Genomic DNA, 15,418 nt, shown 5'->3' with positions numbered 1-15,418 from the left:
TTTTTTTTTTTTTTCATTTTTCAAACAAAGAAAATACTTTTTTGAATGTGATAACACTTGTGCCAGACAATTCATGACTAAAAGTCTAGCTCTGGCTGGGCCACTAGAACACCCAAAATATAAAAAAGGGACCAAGAGCCTTAGTTTGTCAGCCTACTGGGCAGGGGGTTGCCCCGCTTCAGGTATCTCTCTAAGCAGTACTCTCTGATCCTCAAAATCCACCCATTGTCAGGGCCTGGCTCAGGGCCTACCCTCATCACTTTGAAGCCCCTCTGCATTCCGAAGTGCAACCTGCAGCTTAGTTAGTAGTGAATTAATTCGCATGGTCATTTGCTATTCTGCATTAATGTCAGGTCTCCTCAGTAACACTGAGGCTTTTATAGAAGCAAGCACGTCTTCTCTTTCACACATGGTCCTGTCTCCCACAGCACCTGGCTCAGTGTGGGCGTCAATGACTTGTAGGGATTATGACAAATCCATGTGCATTATTGTTTGGTTCCATCTGGCACGTCTATGCAATCGTCTGATATATTGCTGAACAAAACAGGTGGTAGAATTTGCTCTCCAGAGTCTAGACAACGTTCACATGTGTTTAACAGGGAACGAAATGGGATTTTGATACTTCTAACAATTTTATGAACAGAATAAAGGTAGGAAATGGGTTGACTTTGGTATTTCGTCTCCCCAGAAAAGCTATATGAAAATTCAGTACTGTATTGAACACCTTTCCTTGTCTGTGTCTGAAAAGTGTACAAGGAGGAGGCATGATTCTCACATATGAGAGGCATATTTTCATAGAGGATCATGGAAAAACTATATCCAAACACCACAAATCAATACAATACAATCCTAGATCCAATTCTTTGAGAGCTGCAGTGTCTTACTCAACTTGGTGGTCCCCAGCACTCAGCACTGCAGGGACTCAGGAACTACTGGTGGGTGGGCAGAGACCACAGTTTTGAATGATCCTTTCAGAAGTGCAGAACTACTTGGTCAAGAGAACGACCATTCCAGGGCGAACATCTGTAATCACCAATTACTGTCTGATGCCTTTAGTGAGGAATGTAGGTAGCTAAGAAGTTTTTCACAGCTCCCTGTCTTCACAAAAACAATAGCACAAGAACAGCATGGAATTATTTTCTATGCTCTGTCACCAAAAAACTACATGGTCATTTACCCAATACAACAAACCTTTTATGTAAGAACTGCCTATCTTAACAAGCTAAACATTTCAATGCAAATGTGAGCCTTATTAGAAGAGTTTCTACCATGTTATATTTCAGGGACCTGTCATTGGCTTACAAGCCATTTAAAATGACCACCTACACTGTGTACCCCTACAGGCCAGAGCGGCTCTTCATCCTCTGGAGACTTCCCTTGAGTCACAGCTGAGACTTCCAGTTAAATTGTATACAGGCATATTTTCAGTTAGGACATCTCTATCTTAGGAGAAAAGAAGAAGTTAAATTTCAGAATGTGACTAGTTATTAGGGCTGGGCAGGAATAGCATTCAGTCTTGTTCCTCTCTTTCACATATCTGATCGGGTATGCTGGGATGGAATGCCTGCTGGGAGGAATGCATTTCAGACAGCTTGACTCACTAGGCTGGCCTTTCTCACCCTGCTGCCAAGCTCGTGTCTGCAAAGCTCATCTTTCTATGAAGAAAAATCAGAGGCTTAGATCAGAATGGGACTTATTCTCAGGACAGCCCAGGAACACCATAAAAAATTTGGGCAAAAATATGTATTTTTATCCACAGCCACTCAAAAACAACTTTTAAAAACACCCTCAAAACAATTCCTGAACAGGGACAGCACTGCTACACACTTGTGACATTAAAAAAAGTAGAACATATGGTTGCTTCATGCCATCTGATTGACAAAAGAGCTGCATTCCGCAGTTAGGCGTTCTTTTCGGCAGTGTGCCTGGGTGATGTGGGGGTGGGGGTGATGCTGGACCTGGCCAGCTCCCGTCTCCGTGCTACACCTCAGGGCTTGCTCTGCACACCCTCCTGCATGCACAGTCTCAACTGGACTTTCTTCTGTATGTCCTCACCTGAGTGTATCCGTGTTGAAATGGAAGTTTCTAGAGGGGGAACTGAGACCTTCATTAATCAAATCTTTGTATATGCACCAAGGACTCACAAAGAATTATCATCTGCTCTGGTTTGTTATGTTTATTTCTGCGTTACTTTCTTCCTTTACTGTCCCTCTGTGGACCTAGCTGGTTTTGCTCATAGAAGTTAAAGCTCTTAGATTCTCTTTGAGTAATGACAATGGCTGGCATTCAGCTAACAGGTCACAGCATCCTGAATCCAAGTTCATCTCTAGGCCTGTCTCCTAAAAGAATTAAGTGCAGAAACAGCCTCTCAGAAAGCTCAGGGACTGTCTGACCTCAGCAAAGGACAATCTGTCTGCTCCATAATAAAAAGGACCCATTCTCCCAGGATACCTTTGATCCCGACTATAAACAGATCAGGGTGGGAAAGGTCCTCTGGTCATGGGAAAGCCCAGCCTGCTGTTGCCTTTGGTGAGTTAATGAACTACCATATATCTGTGACTCAGGAAGCTGCTTTATAAATATGCTCTACCTGCAACTGTTCAAGGAGGTCAAGGTTCTGTTTGCGTAAGCTGCTGTTGGTTTTCTCTAGTTTATCCATTCTTTGGTTGTCACTGAGAGGAGAGGAATCGATAAGTTCTTCTTGAAGGACATGGTACTCAACTTCATAAGCTTGTAACTGTTTAGCAATGTCCATCTCAAATACCTGTTATAGAAAGAAAAGTCATCAGGTACTAAAATTGAGAAAAAACCCACACACACAGGCAGGTAGGTGTCCGCAATCATGACAATGTGCACCTGTGAAGCGTCTCCTCTACGCTTAGCTCTATACTTGGTACTAGAAGTGATAAATAAGAACAACTATGCACTGAGAAGGTAATACTTTTACTTGGGACAAAAGGATATAAGAAACACCTAGAAATAATTCCAAGGTAACATTAAGTACAGGTTTTTGATACTCATCTTCCAAAAGTCAAAAAAAAAAAAACCTCTCATTTTTAAAGACTTAAAAAAAATTATTTTTAGTTCTTATTTCACTTCTTTTCTCTGAAAATTCTGTTAGGTTAGATACATCAACTATGGGTTAAAAGGAGAAAAGAAACAAAAGAATCACAGCCCTGTTTGCACAGTCACCAAGTCAAAGTTTAATTATAGTTCAGTTGGGTTTTCAGAGTTACAAGAACAGCTAAGTAATGGGACTGTTTACTAAAAAACTCTCCTTTGCACACAAATATGCAGAAATGAGCCAAAACCCAAATGTCACCCACACAGATGAGTGAATACGAAACGATGCCTGAGTTGTCTTCTTTCCCACAATAGCAATGGTGACGAAAACACCACACGTGTGAAAAACAACCCCTGAGTGCCCAAGTGACTCAAGCTGTCCGTGTCTGTACTTTCTCTTGGTGAGGAAGGCAGGGCGGAAAGCAGAGTCAGAAGACAGCTGCTGCTGCTGCTGCCCAAGGCATTTCCTTTCTTTCCAGTTGTTTCCACGAGAGAACCCCAGGGGCCAGGGCCTCTCAGCACAGCAGTGAAGCCCCAACATTTATCTGACGGATCTGAGAATACAGTCAAGCTGGGACCATCTTAAAAGAAAAAAAAAAAAAAACTTGCTAGATCAGAACACACATTCAGAGAGTGAAATCAGACTCTTAAAGGGCAGAAACTGCCTCTCTATTGCATTTCCTTAAGCAACTCCAGTATTGTTAAAAATCAGTGTAAAACTACTTCTCATGGCATCCTATTGGCATTCAAACTAGCCTATCTTCCCTGGAATCAATGTTCAAAAACTATGTTTCCTTTCTCTCCATTCCCAACAGTCTTATTTTCTCTTCCTTGGGATGAATTTTTCAGCTTGCTGTTTTTTATTTAATTCAGTGGGTAATACTAATAAGGCACAAAAGTCATTTGATGCCTAAAAACTAAAATCCATTGTATCTGTGGCACGTGTGTGCATGTGTGCGAGGGGAGTAAGAGGGAGACAGAGAATTTCTACTGGATTGAACTGATTCTCTTTTGTCCTTCTGAGCGACTATGAGGTCAGCAGGGGTTATCATCTCCATTGGACAGCCGAGGTAACTGGCTCTGAGGCTTTGCGTCGGCCTTAAAATTGGGACTCCACTGGCGACTCTATGAATGACTTGAGCTCGGTACTTAACCTCTCTCAGTCACAGTTCCTGGCCTCCCACCTGGGGCAGACAGCGCCTACCTCCCAGGATGGCTATGAGAATTAAACAAGGCAACTCATGGAAGTTCCCAGCACACGCCTGGCAGGTTGAGCAGGCGTGCTCTTAGCTGAGGGATCTGCTTCCACACATCTGCCACAAAACCCTCACATTTCAACCTCAGCAAAGCCATCATCAATGGATGCCATGTCATGGAACTTCTGAATCGTCCGAACAGTAAAAACCACAAACATCAAAACTGAGATTGTTTGGCACTCATGTATAATTATAAATACGGTGCTGAATAAATGTCCTGTACACTATTACTTGTTTTCTTCTATAAAGATTTATTTTTAAGTGATCTCCTAACCTGGAAAGCCTAGAACAAAACCTCTGACTTTTCCTACAGATTGATGTTCTGTGTTAAGTTAATGCCTCTCAGCAGTGCCCAAAGCCATAAACTCTTCCAGGCCTCCATTAATCTCTACCCTGGGTCGCAATCATCTCTGCTTAATTGCCTGATGATCTCCTGACTGCCAAGACTCTTAGGCCCTTCATTCTGCAGTTATGCCCCTGAATTTACCCCAAACTATGGCAATATGAGGTTGCTGGTCAAAGGAGAACCCGGGTCACTGAACAAGGGTTTCAGCCCTTGGGCTAGTTACTTGGGGAAATAAAAGAAGATGGGCGGGGCGCCTGTCCTTGCACACTTAGAGAGCACAGGTGATCCACTGCCAGGAGCAGTTCTCAGCCAGAGAAAGAGCAGGAAGGCCTAACATTAAAAACCCGATCCTTCAGTATGTTGTCTCAGATGAATAAAAAAGACGAATATTAAAAACTAGGTGTTGATGGGAAAACAAGATACATACACTTTAAGGTATTTTCATTTCTGGTCTGAGTCACTCCTGAGGCTGGACAAGTGCAGTGTCAACCTCCCCCGGGGTCTTGCCTAAGCCATTCCCTGAGCACCGGTCACTACACAAAGCTGCAAGGTACCCGGCCCCTCTGCAAGGGGGACTAGATCTCATCTTCTTTCTGCCTGGCCCATCTCAGAGCAATTCCACTGGAGTCGTAATTACTGGAGATCTAGAGCCTTCCCGTCATCCTGGCTCTTAGGTTCTTCAAGGTTTTCGAGCAAGTTCCAGAATTTTGGTACTGAAGAAAATTTCTCTTCTGCTTACCAAGGTAGGAATGACCTATTCCCATACTTTCGGTGTTTTGCCGAAAAGATAAAACTATTTTAAGTTACTAATAGAGCTACATTATTGGAAGCTTGAAAAATAAAAGAAAAATTACCAAATACAACTTTTATATCTAGCTGCATTTCATCTTTCCTAAAAGCATGTTTTTTCTAGTTCTAAACATAACCAACATAAAATTTCCTATCTCACTTTTCTTTTACTTAACATTGTATCAAATGAGAGCTTTTTCATGTCGCTATATATAACTCACTTCATGATATTCTACCAGCTCAACATACCATAATCATATTAATCCAGTTATCGAGTGTTAGACATCTAGTTCCAAGTTTCTATTATTATAAATGACAAATCTAGGATAATATCCTTATACATATGGCTTCCCTCATATTTTGGATTATTTCCTGAGGATACATTACAAGAAATGGGATGACTGAGTCAAAGGGTATGAATATTTTACTGGCTTGGGGTATGTATCGCCAAATTGCCTCCCAAGAGCCACTAATCAATGTGCTTTGCCATCAGCAACAGGCTAATGTTCTGCATACAGTATACCCTTGGTGCCGGGTATGGGCATTAAGAAATGTCTCCCTGTTGATCTAGTAGGGTAAAGCATTACATAAGTTTAAATTACACATGAAGGCAAATATTTTCCCACATATTTGTTTACTAGATGGCTCCTCTTCGGTGAATTGTCTGTTTATGTTCTTGGCTCATCTGCTATTGTAGACTCAGCATTTCTCTTCACAGTCCACAGACACTGATTAATAAAGTCATGAACTCTGATGGTTTGTAGAACTCGCCACAGAGCTTCTGCCTTCCTAACCCCCTGCCCTCCAATCTGCTGGTCCCATTGTCATACCAAGGGCTGGAGGGTGGAAACAGTCGGCTCAGTATCAGCAACAAGGGGGCGCACTGTCTGTAGTGAATTACAAAAACAATAAAACCCACTAAAAGTCCGTCTGCTTGTTATTACCACCACATGTGAGCAATTTTCAACAACGCCAGTGGTAAACCACTTCTCCCCGCCATGCCCCACCCTCCTGGTATGGTACCAGGTGTCCTTGTACAAAACTACTCCTTTTCCACGGTGCAAACTGCCCGAGAAGGGACGGCTCCCCCACAGGCAGAAGAGGCACCTTTGCCTCTGATTTGAGGTGTATCTTCTGAACATAGGAACCCTGGTTTCTAACCTACAAGCTCAACTGGAACAGGGACTCGTTTGTTCATCGTGTTTCTAACAGAGCTGCCCACAGCAGGGTTTCTCAGCTGTTTCTGTGTATGCGAATCCCCTGGGGATCTCGAAATGCAGATTCTGATTCAGCAGGTCTGCGGTGTGGCCCCAGATGCTGCATTTCTAACAAGCTCTGACATGATATGATGACAATGCTGGGCTGAGGCCACGCTCTGAGTGGAGCCTAAAGGATGCTGAAAATAGGCTATTTACCCTGCCTCCCAAAGCCACCCTTCCTCTTTCTCTTCCTTAAGCTGAGCTGAGGCTTCACAAGCACACAGCACCCGCTGTGACAAGAATGTAACACGGACCTCCTTTCCTCTGTTACTAATTATTCCCAGACTTTCCCTTCTTCTCGGGTCAGAAGATGTAGATGGTTCATTCAATGGACAGTTTTTGGTAAGTACACTGCCACAAAGGCTTCAGACACCCTTGGTCTTCTGTCCTGAGCTCTGTCACCTTTGGATTGCCCTCCCTGGCTGCTTTCAGCCTGTCCACATTGAGCCAGAACTCCAGAGTCCTGTCCTTGGCCACCTTCTCTTCCATCCAGGATCCAGCTGTGTCCCAGTTGCTCAGGCTGAGACTCTCTATACAGGGAGGGCATTTAATGAAATGGAACCACGGCTATCATAGAGGACCACCTAGATGGCCTCACTCCCTGCCCCACCTCATCTGTACACAGGGCAGTATGCTCCACCATCTGCAATGGAAGCATCCATTATACCTACTCTGAAAACCTCCAAGATTCGGGCCTGGGAGATCTCTAAGGCTGCAGAGGAATCACGTGGGACCCCATGTGTGCTTTCTGTGTAGAACTTAGGACTACAGCACCCTCTGGAGGGAAGGGGTCAGTGGGAAAGCAGAAAGCCTGACAGAGAACATTCAGATGTCAAGTTCAGATAGAAACACCAGAGGGAAAGAGGGCAGAGAGTTGCCTGGGGGTAGAACTACTTTCTATAAGGACCATTGATAGAATAAAAACCTGGACCCCAAATGCAAATTTTTGTGCTCTCGATACCCCCAAAATGTTCAACACATCAGGTTCTGAGAACAGCTCTCTGCTCTCATTCCTGTACCTTCTCTTTTAGTTCAGGGCTCAGCAAACCACCACCTGTGGACCAAGCCTATCATGCTGCACAGTTTTTGAAATAAAGTTTATTGCAACATGACCCATCATCCCCTTACATGCGGTCATGGATTTTTTGTGCTGCGAAGGCTGAGGTGAGTAGCTGTCACAGAGGTGAGCAGTTGTGACGGTATGGCCTGTGAAGCCTAAAATATATACTACCTGGCCTTCTTTGGAAAATGTCTGCCAGCCTATCTTAGGTCACCTTTTAAGTCCGGCTGGACTCAAACACCTCAGCTCCAACCTCACAGCCCTGGCTCCCATAGGCCCTGCCTTTCTACAAGGGGCCAGGCATGTTACTCTCTGCTCAGCTTCATCTATAAGAATAGGATTATAATACCTATGTCCCAGAGTTTTTAAGTCAGTGGAGACCGGGCACAGTGGCTCATGCCTGTAATCCCAGCACTTTGGGAGGCCGAGGCGGGCGGATCACTTGAGGCCAGGAGTTCAAGACCAGCCTGGCCAACATGGCGAAACTCCATCTCTACTAAAAATACAAAAATTAGCTATGTGGTGCCGCATGCCTATGGTCCCAGCTACTCAGGAAGCTGAGGCACGAGAATGCTTGAACCCAGGAGGTGGAGACTGCAGTGCGCTGAGATTGCACTACTGCATTCCAGCCTGGGCAGCAGAGCAAGACTCTGTCTCAAAAAAAAAAAAAAAAAAAAAGGCAGTGGAACAATGAATGGCAACTTCCAAATAGCCAAATAGTGGCCTGAAACAGGTACACGCACAGCTGTTTTCTTCCCATGCCGTGTCCATTTCCACTCTTCCAGCACCGAAGGAGCACCTGATGTATCCTAAGAACCCTCAATATGTTTTATTTTTTGTTTTTTACAGAAAATAGGAGAGAATGGGATTTTTTTCTGAGGCTGAATACTCAGGAGGTAAACAATGTCAGCACTGGATACAGCCCTCAGTCTAGGTAACCAAGGCTCTCGGGGGTCTCTGCCCTAGAAGCTATAAAATGTAAGTACATGCAACAAAAGCTGTAAGAAGGGAATGAAGGAAAGAAAGAATGAATGAAAATGTCAGAAACCAAAGAATCAAAAGGGTAGAAAAGTCAGTATTAGAATTAGGAAAAAACTCTAAATTAAATGACCTCCAGAGGCTCTTGGCAGTGTAGGAGAGCTGCTACAGCACTTTGAGGTGAGAGAGACTTGAGTTTGAACCCCTGCCTTTCCACTTTGCAGTAGAGTGAGTGTGGGTCAGTCAGTGAACCACTTTATATCCTCTCAGGAGTGCAGCCTGGACTGAATAGGATCATGCGTCTACTTAGATGCCCACCCAACCTGGCAAAAAGCAACGCCCCAACAAGCCAAAGCTATCCACATCAAGAAGAATGTGCCAGGGAAAGAAAAGAGATGGAGAGGCTCTCAATTAAAGATGAGTGCAGAACAGAAAAGCACTGCTCTTTCATAAGGGCATATGCAATGTGCAAACAGAAATCCAAAGTTAACAATTGATATGAAACCTCTCCTTTTGCAGGCCAAAGTTGCATCATTTTCTGTGCTTAACACCTAAGGTGCGGCAGCAAATGAAAATCACAAACACTGCATGTGGATGCAATTCACTGGAATCATGGATTCCTTTTGGACTATCAGAAATCTCCAGAGTAAGGGTTTTTCAAAAATAGCTTTATTTCACCATTTGTTTTTACCTGATTGCTCTATGCTTTCGTTATACAGTTGTGTGTTGCATCACGACAATTTGGTCAATGGCGAACTGCACATATCATATATGATGGTGGTCCCATAAGATTAGAATACCGTATTTTTATCGTACCTTTTCTATGTTTAGTTATGTTTAGCTACACAAATACTCTGCCTTGTATTACAACTACCGACAGTATTCAGTGTGGTCATGTGTTGTACAAGTTTGTAGGGCCTAGGAACAACATGCATAGGTGTGTAGTAGGCTATCCCACTTGGGTTTAAGTACAATTTATGATGTTTGCACAATGATGAAATCAACTAATGATGCAGTTCTCAAAACGTATCGCTATTACTGACACATGACTATCTGGAGCGGGTTCCAGGCTTACGAGAGGCCTGACTGCTGACTCTGCAGTGACTCAATGATGAAATCTCTTCGAGTGCTTTTGTAGCTACCCAGCCTCTGGACACTTCCAATGATGCCCCTTTCTCTGCTAAGCAGTGTAGTCCTCCATTGTCAGCAACCATTACTGGAAGGTTCTTCCTTAGACTGTACAGGATCAAAATCTGCTCCCATGCCCAACCCAGGGCATTCACCATCTAGTTTACTTGTAATTCCCAGTAAAACTCACCTCTCAGCCTCTATTCAGAGGGTAATGGTTCTACTGTATACTGAAACCGGAGGTACTGAAGCCACAGATATTGAACTGAATTCAGTTAAAAAAAACCACACACACACACACATCATGAAACAAATTCACAGAATATATGTTCCCTATCATAACTTTGTTATCAAAGAAATTATTCTGAGAAAATTCCAATTAATACCATTCAACACACACACACACAAATCAAAGCACTCAATGTACAAAACCCTACATTGCATCACTGCACAGGTATACATATTTCAGAAGACCAAGCTACTAAAGTTGAAGTCTCTTAAATGTACGAAATTACTGATAACCTGTGCTGGTTTCTACAACTAAACTTTGCTACCATGTTTCCATGTGGCGTTTCACCATGATGCTCATAACACACACACTCACGATCATTCCACACGTTTGTGATACGCCTCCTCCGTGCCAGGATGCAGAATGCTGTTCAGAACACAAAGTGGTAGGAAACAGTTCCTGCTTAAGAGAGATTTAAGTTTCTACATATCTAGGATGGCTGAAGCATTTGCAAGGTTTGGACTGACTCCTACCTGATTGATGGTCTTTTCCATCTGTACCAAGCCCAGGTTGGGTAGCGTGTTTTTTATAAAGTCAACTATGGTTTCTAGGTTTTCATGCTGCAGAATCAAGGGCTTATGGCTTCCCAACAGACTTAAAGCCACTTTAAATATGACCTCTGTTCCCTGAAGAAAAATCATATCTGAGAAAACACAGAAATGCAGAAAGTTAAACCAGACCAGTTTCTCACACAATACCACTCCATTGCCTTTTCCACACATCACAGAGCAGGAGGATGGGAGACATAGCCCCACATTGCAAACTTTATTTCATTTTTAAGAGCCTGGTATCTCAGATAGTGTTGTCAAGACAGTACTGCAAATAAAAGTACATAAACATTAAAAATTATGTTTTACTCTGAAAATAAAATTCAAACATGCTTCAAAAGTTAAACTGGGAAAGGGAAAAAGGTTTTATTATTCTATTTTTCCAGGAATGCTCCTGGGTTTTAAAGGAGATACTAAAACATGTTTTTATGGGTCAAGCTAGAAGATTTTTATAGATAAAGCATCAGAAATTAAGATAGAGTAAGTAAAAAAGTGTCCCTGTTTCCCCTGTTTTGAAATAAGGAATAGAATTCAAAGATCTTTAAAAACTGTAAAACAGCTGTACAACTGCAAAAGTACATTGTTAAATACAAGTTTACTGATGTTTAACATGATAACGGAATAAAGAACATTTTTCCTTCAGAGGGAGTTCAAAGAACTCCGTCAAGGTTACTTTCTAGTTCTGGCCATATTTTGTTCTTAGACTGGCTGGCAAACGGATGCAATTTCTATACAGACCGCACAGTAAGAGGGAGGGCAGCACTGGCCAAGGCAACCGGCTGAGCAGCAAGCCCAGCCCCATCTCCCCTTCCTCATAGAGTTGAAGCCGCTGGGGAAAAAAAGAGTCAAATGTCCTGGGGTTAAAGCAGAGCCACGATAACTAATTATTGGGTGACTAAACTGAGGCAAGTTACCTAATAACTAGAATAATAATATAAGAACAAAACATTTTAAAACTCAGAGTAGAAATATAATTAGAGGTAAGTGTCAGTATTTCTTTTCTCTCTTTCTTTTGGCTGAAAGATAATGGAAGAGAGAAAGAAGCTGTAAATTTCATCAAACCAAGGACAGCAAAAGCAGGTGAGAGGAAGAATCTTGCAGGATGCCTCTCAAGATGGTTAATATGATAACATTTAAAAGCCATGAAGAAACAGAAAAGCAAAGACTGGGTGCTGCTGTGCAAATGGGAAACCGAATCCCTGTAGTTTCTGAACAAAGCACAGGGAGAGAGGACAGATCTACAGGCCCGCTGGCTAGGAGAGCCCCCAAGATCCTCTGTGACCATCACAAAACCCTTAATTAACCACGTGAGCTGAGATGGGTGCAGCCCTAAACCATGCCAGTGCTGAGATCAGCCTGCTTCTCCCACCCAGCTCAGGGCCCACACTCTTTCCACAAACATGACAACTACTGATGGCTCAAGGTGGCCACAGGAAAGTGGGAAAGATGAATCCTTCACTTCCTTCTTAAGTCTGGTTGTTGAGGCTGGGAAGACATACTAGAGAACTGTGTCTTTGAAATCTGAGCTTTTCAGGGTAAGTGTAACATATACCAAGGCAGGCCAATTGAAGAATATTCCTCTGAAATATCTGGTTTATAAAATATAGTCTACCCATATAATCTCCCACTACAGAAAATAAAAAGATCTAAAATACTATAACAAAAATGTATTTTTAAACAGAAATGACATTTCCAGAAACAAAACTCTAAAGTAAATCTGAAGTTTCAGTGGTTTAGACAGTAAGACTTCCTAGACCTCCTTTCAATACATGAACATTTATAGCTGAACAAAAATTGAGAGCATCTTTAAGAACAAAAATCTAGACCTTTTTTGCAGGGATCCTGGGGAAAGGCTTTCCCTACCACACCAGTGATTTTTCTATAGCTTGATCTCTTTACTCTCAGAGGGACGAGTGCCTTAAATTAGGTACAGTACCACATCTACGCCAATTAAAATGAACGATTACTGGGAAACTTTTGTAAGCACAACCAAATACACAATCCAAATCAGTGGTCTCTTTAGGTTAACAGCAGATCTTCTGAGATTTATTAGGATCTTGGTTTTTCACAATAAATCAACTTAGTAAGTGCTTCCTATGATTCCAAACGGAGACTTTCCTGGAAAGGAAAGGAAAGGAAATTTGGAGGTGAGGGGGTGGTGTATGTGTTTTAAAGTCTCTTTATTGATATGTTAAAAAAATTAAGACATAGCCCTGGGCATATGATTTATTTTATTAAATCTGTTTGTATTTAATGTAATTAAAAAATAAATGTTCTTTCCTAATGCTATTCACAACATCTGAAGAGAACTCTGCTGAGTACCTTCTACTTTAACTTGATGAGCATCCATTGAGCATCTAATACACGCCAGGCACTGTGTTAGGCTCTGGGGATCAAGCCATGAGGAAAGGACAAAGCACACGCTGCAGAGACACCAAGGAGTTCTGGTTCGGTAGAGTTATGCCCAGGGTGTTACGAGAACAAAGAGGAAAGAAAAGGCCCACGGAAAGGTGACTGCTTGAAGAACTAATGAAAATTTCCTAGGTCGGAACTCGGGGATTAATACTCTGAATAAAAGGAAAAGAGGGTGTCAATACAGGGAGGTGTGCAGGAGCCTGAAAAACAGTCTGGCTGGCAAGGCAGGGCCACTGGTTGTGCAGGGCAGGTGGGCAAATGGGGGCCGGCAGGTCCAGATCACCAGGGGCCTCTGCCCCAGCCAAGCAATTCTAACTTCCCCTGGAGCACAGCAGGAGTCACTGAATGCTTTTTGTTCCTTTCCTCACTAGGTCAGTGCACTGGTAAGGAGATGATGTTAATGAGATGCAGGTTACGGGTAGGATCCCTGCAAGGGCTAGTTAGTGTCAGAGAAAGGCCACCTTTGGAGACTACGCTGACTGATTCCTGCCAGAGACTCCAGAGACTCCCAAATGCCTGCTGCCAGAGATGCTCCACTCACCACTACTCCTCCCATTCAAAGCGTCCATCCCTCCAAGGCCTGAGAAAGCTCAGCCCCAGAAGCTTCTGTGAGACAGGGGAGGTCTTAAATCGGGAGATCATTTGGGTGCACAAAGCAGGAATGTGCTTGAAGAGTTGAAGGAAGGACCGCAGGAAGCTTTACTTGGGAGGAAGGGCCTCCTAAATTTGTCTGATGACACTTTGGCGGCAACATCTACATCCTTTAAGGAATTTGTACTGATTTTTGGCTTTGGAAATTTTTTAAATTACATCTAATTTTAAAGCAATAGTAAAGAAAAATGTTACCTATAAACCCACTGCCCCAAACCAATTATTTTTATTTTGCCTGTCTTCTAGTATCCTTATACATTTACATTCTAGAATTAAAAAACAAAACAAACAAACAAACAAAAAAACAATAACTCTCCTTACTGAAGAGTGAGCAAATGTCCTGCATCTGAAAACCTCCCTAAGAGAAAGTGAACCGCTGGAGCCCCCCGCCCCCCAGCACAGTGCGGCACTAGCCTAGCTCACAACACTGTAGCCCACAACCTTTCAGTGGGACTTTTCTCGTGCCTCTTCCTTCTCTCCTCTCCTTTTTCAAGCCACCTAGAAACAGGCAAGAGGTTTTATCAGGCAGGAAATAAAGAGGAATCTTAAATTCAGCTGACTCGACTACTTTGCACTGTATTCACTGAGAACATAAAAGAACTACTTTTCTTTGAGGACATTTCAGTAACCCTCTTATTGCGCTACTGTGTATTGGAACTCTGTTTGAAACTAAACTTCATGATCTCAAAGTGCAATCTTCCTATGTGAGCTTACACTGCATCTCTTTTCCAGCCACCTTTGTCTTTGTCAAGGCTGAGCCTTCTCAACTTTCTCCTGGAAGGCTGCAGCCCTCCAGTTGTGGCTCCTGTACATTCTATGAGTAATGGGTAAAGGGGATGCTGAAGGCAGATGACAGTGCTGTGCAGAACAACAGCATAAACAGACTGAACACACACTCATCATCACGCGGCATTATGTTACCTGAATAGCTGGAGATTTTCCTGGCCACAGAAACAATCTTGTTTTCAGTCTATTTTCATCCTAAAGCCTCTCTGAAGCCTTCACTATATTGCAGGTGGCTTCTGTGTTTTTTGCCAAATGCTTAATTTTTATATTCCACCTCCTCCCTCATCTATGTGGCAGCACGTCCTATAGAAAAACATCAGGGGCTGAAAATTAGCCAGGCGAGGTGGCAGGCACCTGTAGTCCCAGTTACTCAGGAGGCTGAGGCAGGAGAAGGGCCTGAACCTGGGAGGCGGAGCTTGAAGTGAGCTGAGATCGCGCCACTGCACTCCAGCCTGGGCGACAGAGTGAGACTCCGTCTCCCAAAAAAAAAAAAAAAAAATCAGGGGCTGAACACTGCAGCCTCCTGCTCCTTCAGGAGCAAGCTAGCTCCTGTTTAGATTTTCTTTTTTCCCCCAAACGTAGATGTGATGAGAAAGTGAACAGGGCAAGCGTCTCTCCCAGGGCCCTGCTGCACTCAAACTAGGAAAAGACAGAAAGGGGCTATTGACATTATGTGACACCAGGCAGAAGAACTGCCATTCAGCAAGGTGTGAGTACCGTGTGAAGGTTAAGGCACACACATCACTGGCAGCTGCCCCTCCGAGGAGCAGATACATACTGAATGCCAGATAACCTATTAACTAATATACGAGCTATGCTGGTGCAAACTGAAATATTTTACTTATATATA

The 15,418-nt window shown here is 43.1% G+C and overlaps 1 protein-coding gene across 6 annotated transcripts in view; it reads right to left on the bottom strand.

Moving 5' to 3' along the window:
- TBC1D1 (TBC1 (tre-2/USP6, BUB2, cdc16) domain family, member 1) overlaps positions 1–15,418 on the bottom strand; it is a 247,014-nt gene that overhangs the window by 1,550 nt on the left and 230,046 nt on the right. For 5 of the 6 annotated variants that reach the window (XM_011983519.1, XM_011983520.1, XM_011983522.1 and 2 more), the window contains 2 exons: positions 10,642–10,811; positions 2,591–2,764 (listed from right to left, as the gene is read on the bottom strand). In XM_011983519.1, coding sequence (XP_011838909.1) covers positions 2,591–2,764; positions 10,642–10,811 — 344 coding nt within the window. The remainder of the gene's footprint in view (positions 1–2,590; positions 2,765–10,641; positions 10,812–15,418) is intronic. The other variant, XM_011983521.1, reaches the window with a different exon arrangement.

The sequence above is a fragment of the Mandrillus leucophaeus genome, unplaced genomic scaffold, assembly GCF_000951045.1.
Source record: "Mandrillus leucophaeus isolate KB7577 unplaced genomic scaffold, Mleu.le_1.0 Scaffold251, whole genome shotgun sequence".
Classification (NCBI taxonomy): Eukaryota; Metazoa; Chordata; class Mammalia; order Primates; family Cercopithecidae; genus Mandrillus; species Mandrillus leucophaeus.
Note: the sequence above shows the minus strand (reverse complement) of the source record. Positions and strands in the feature narration are given on the sequence as shown.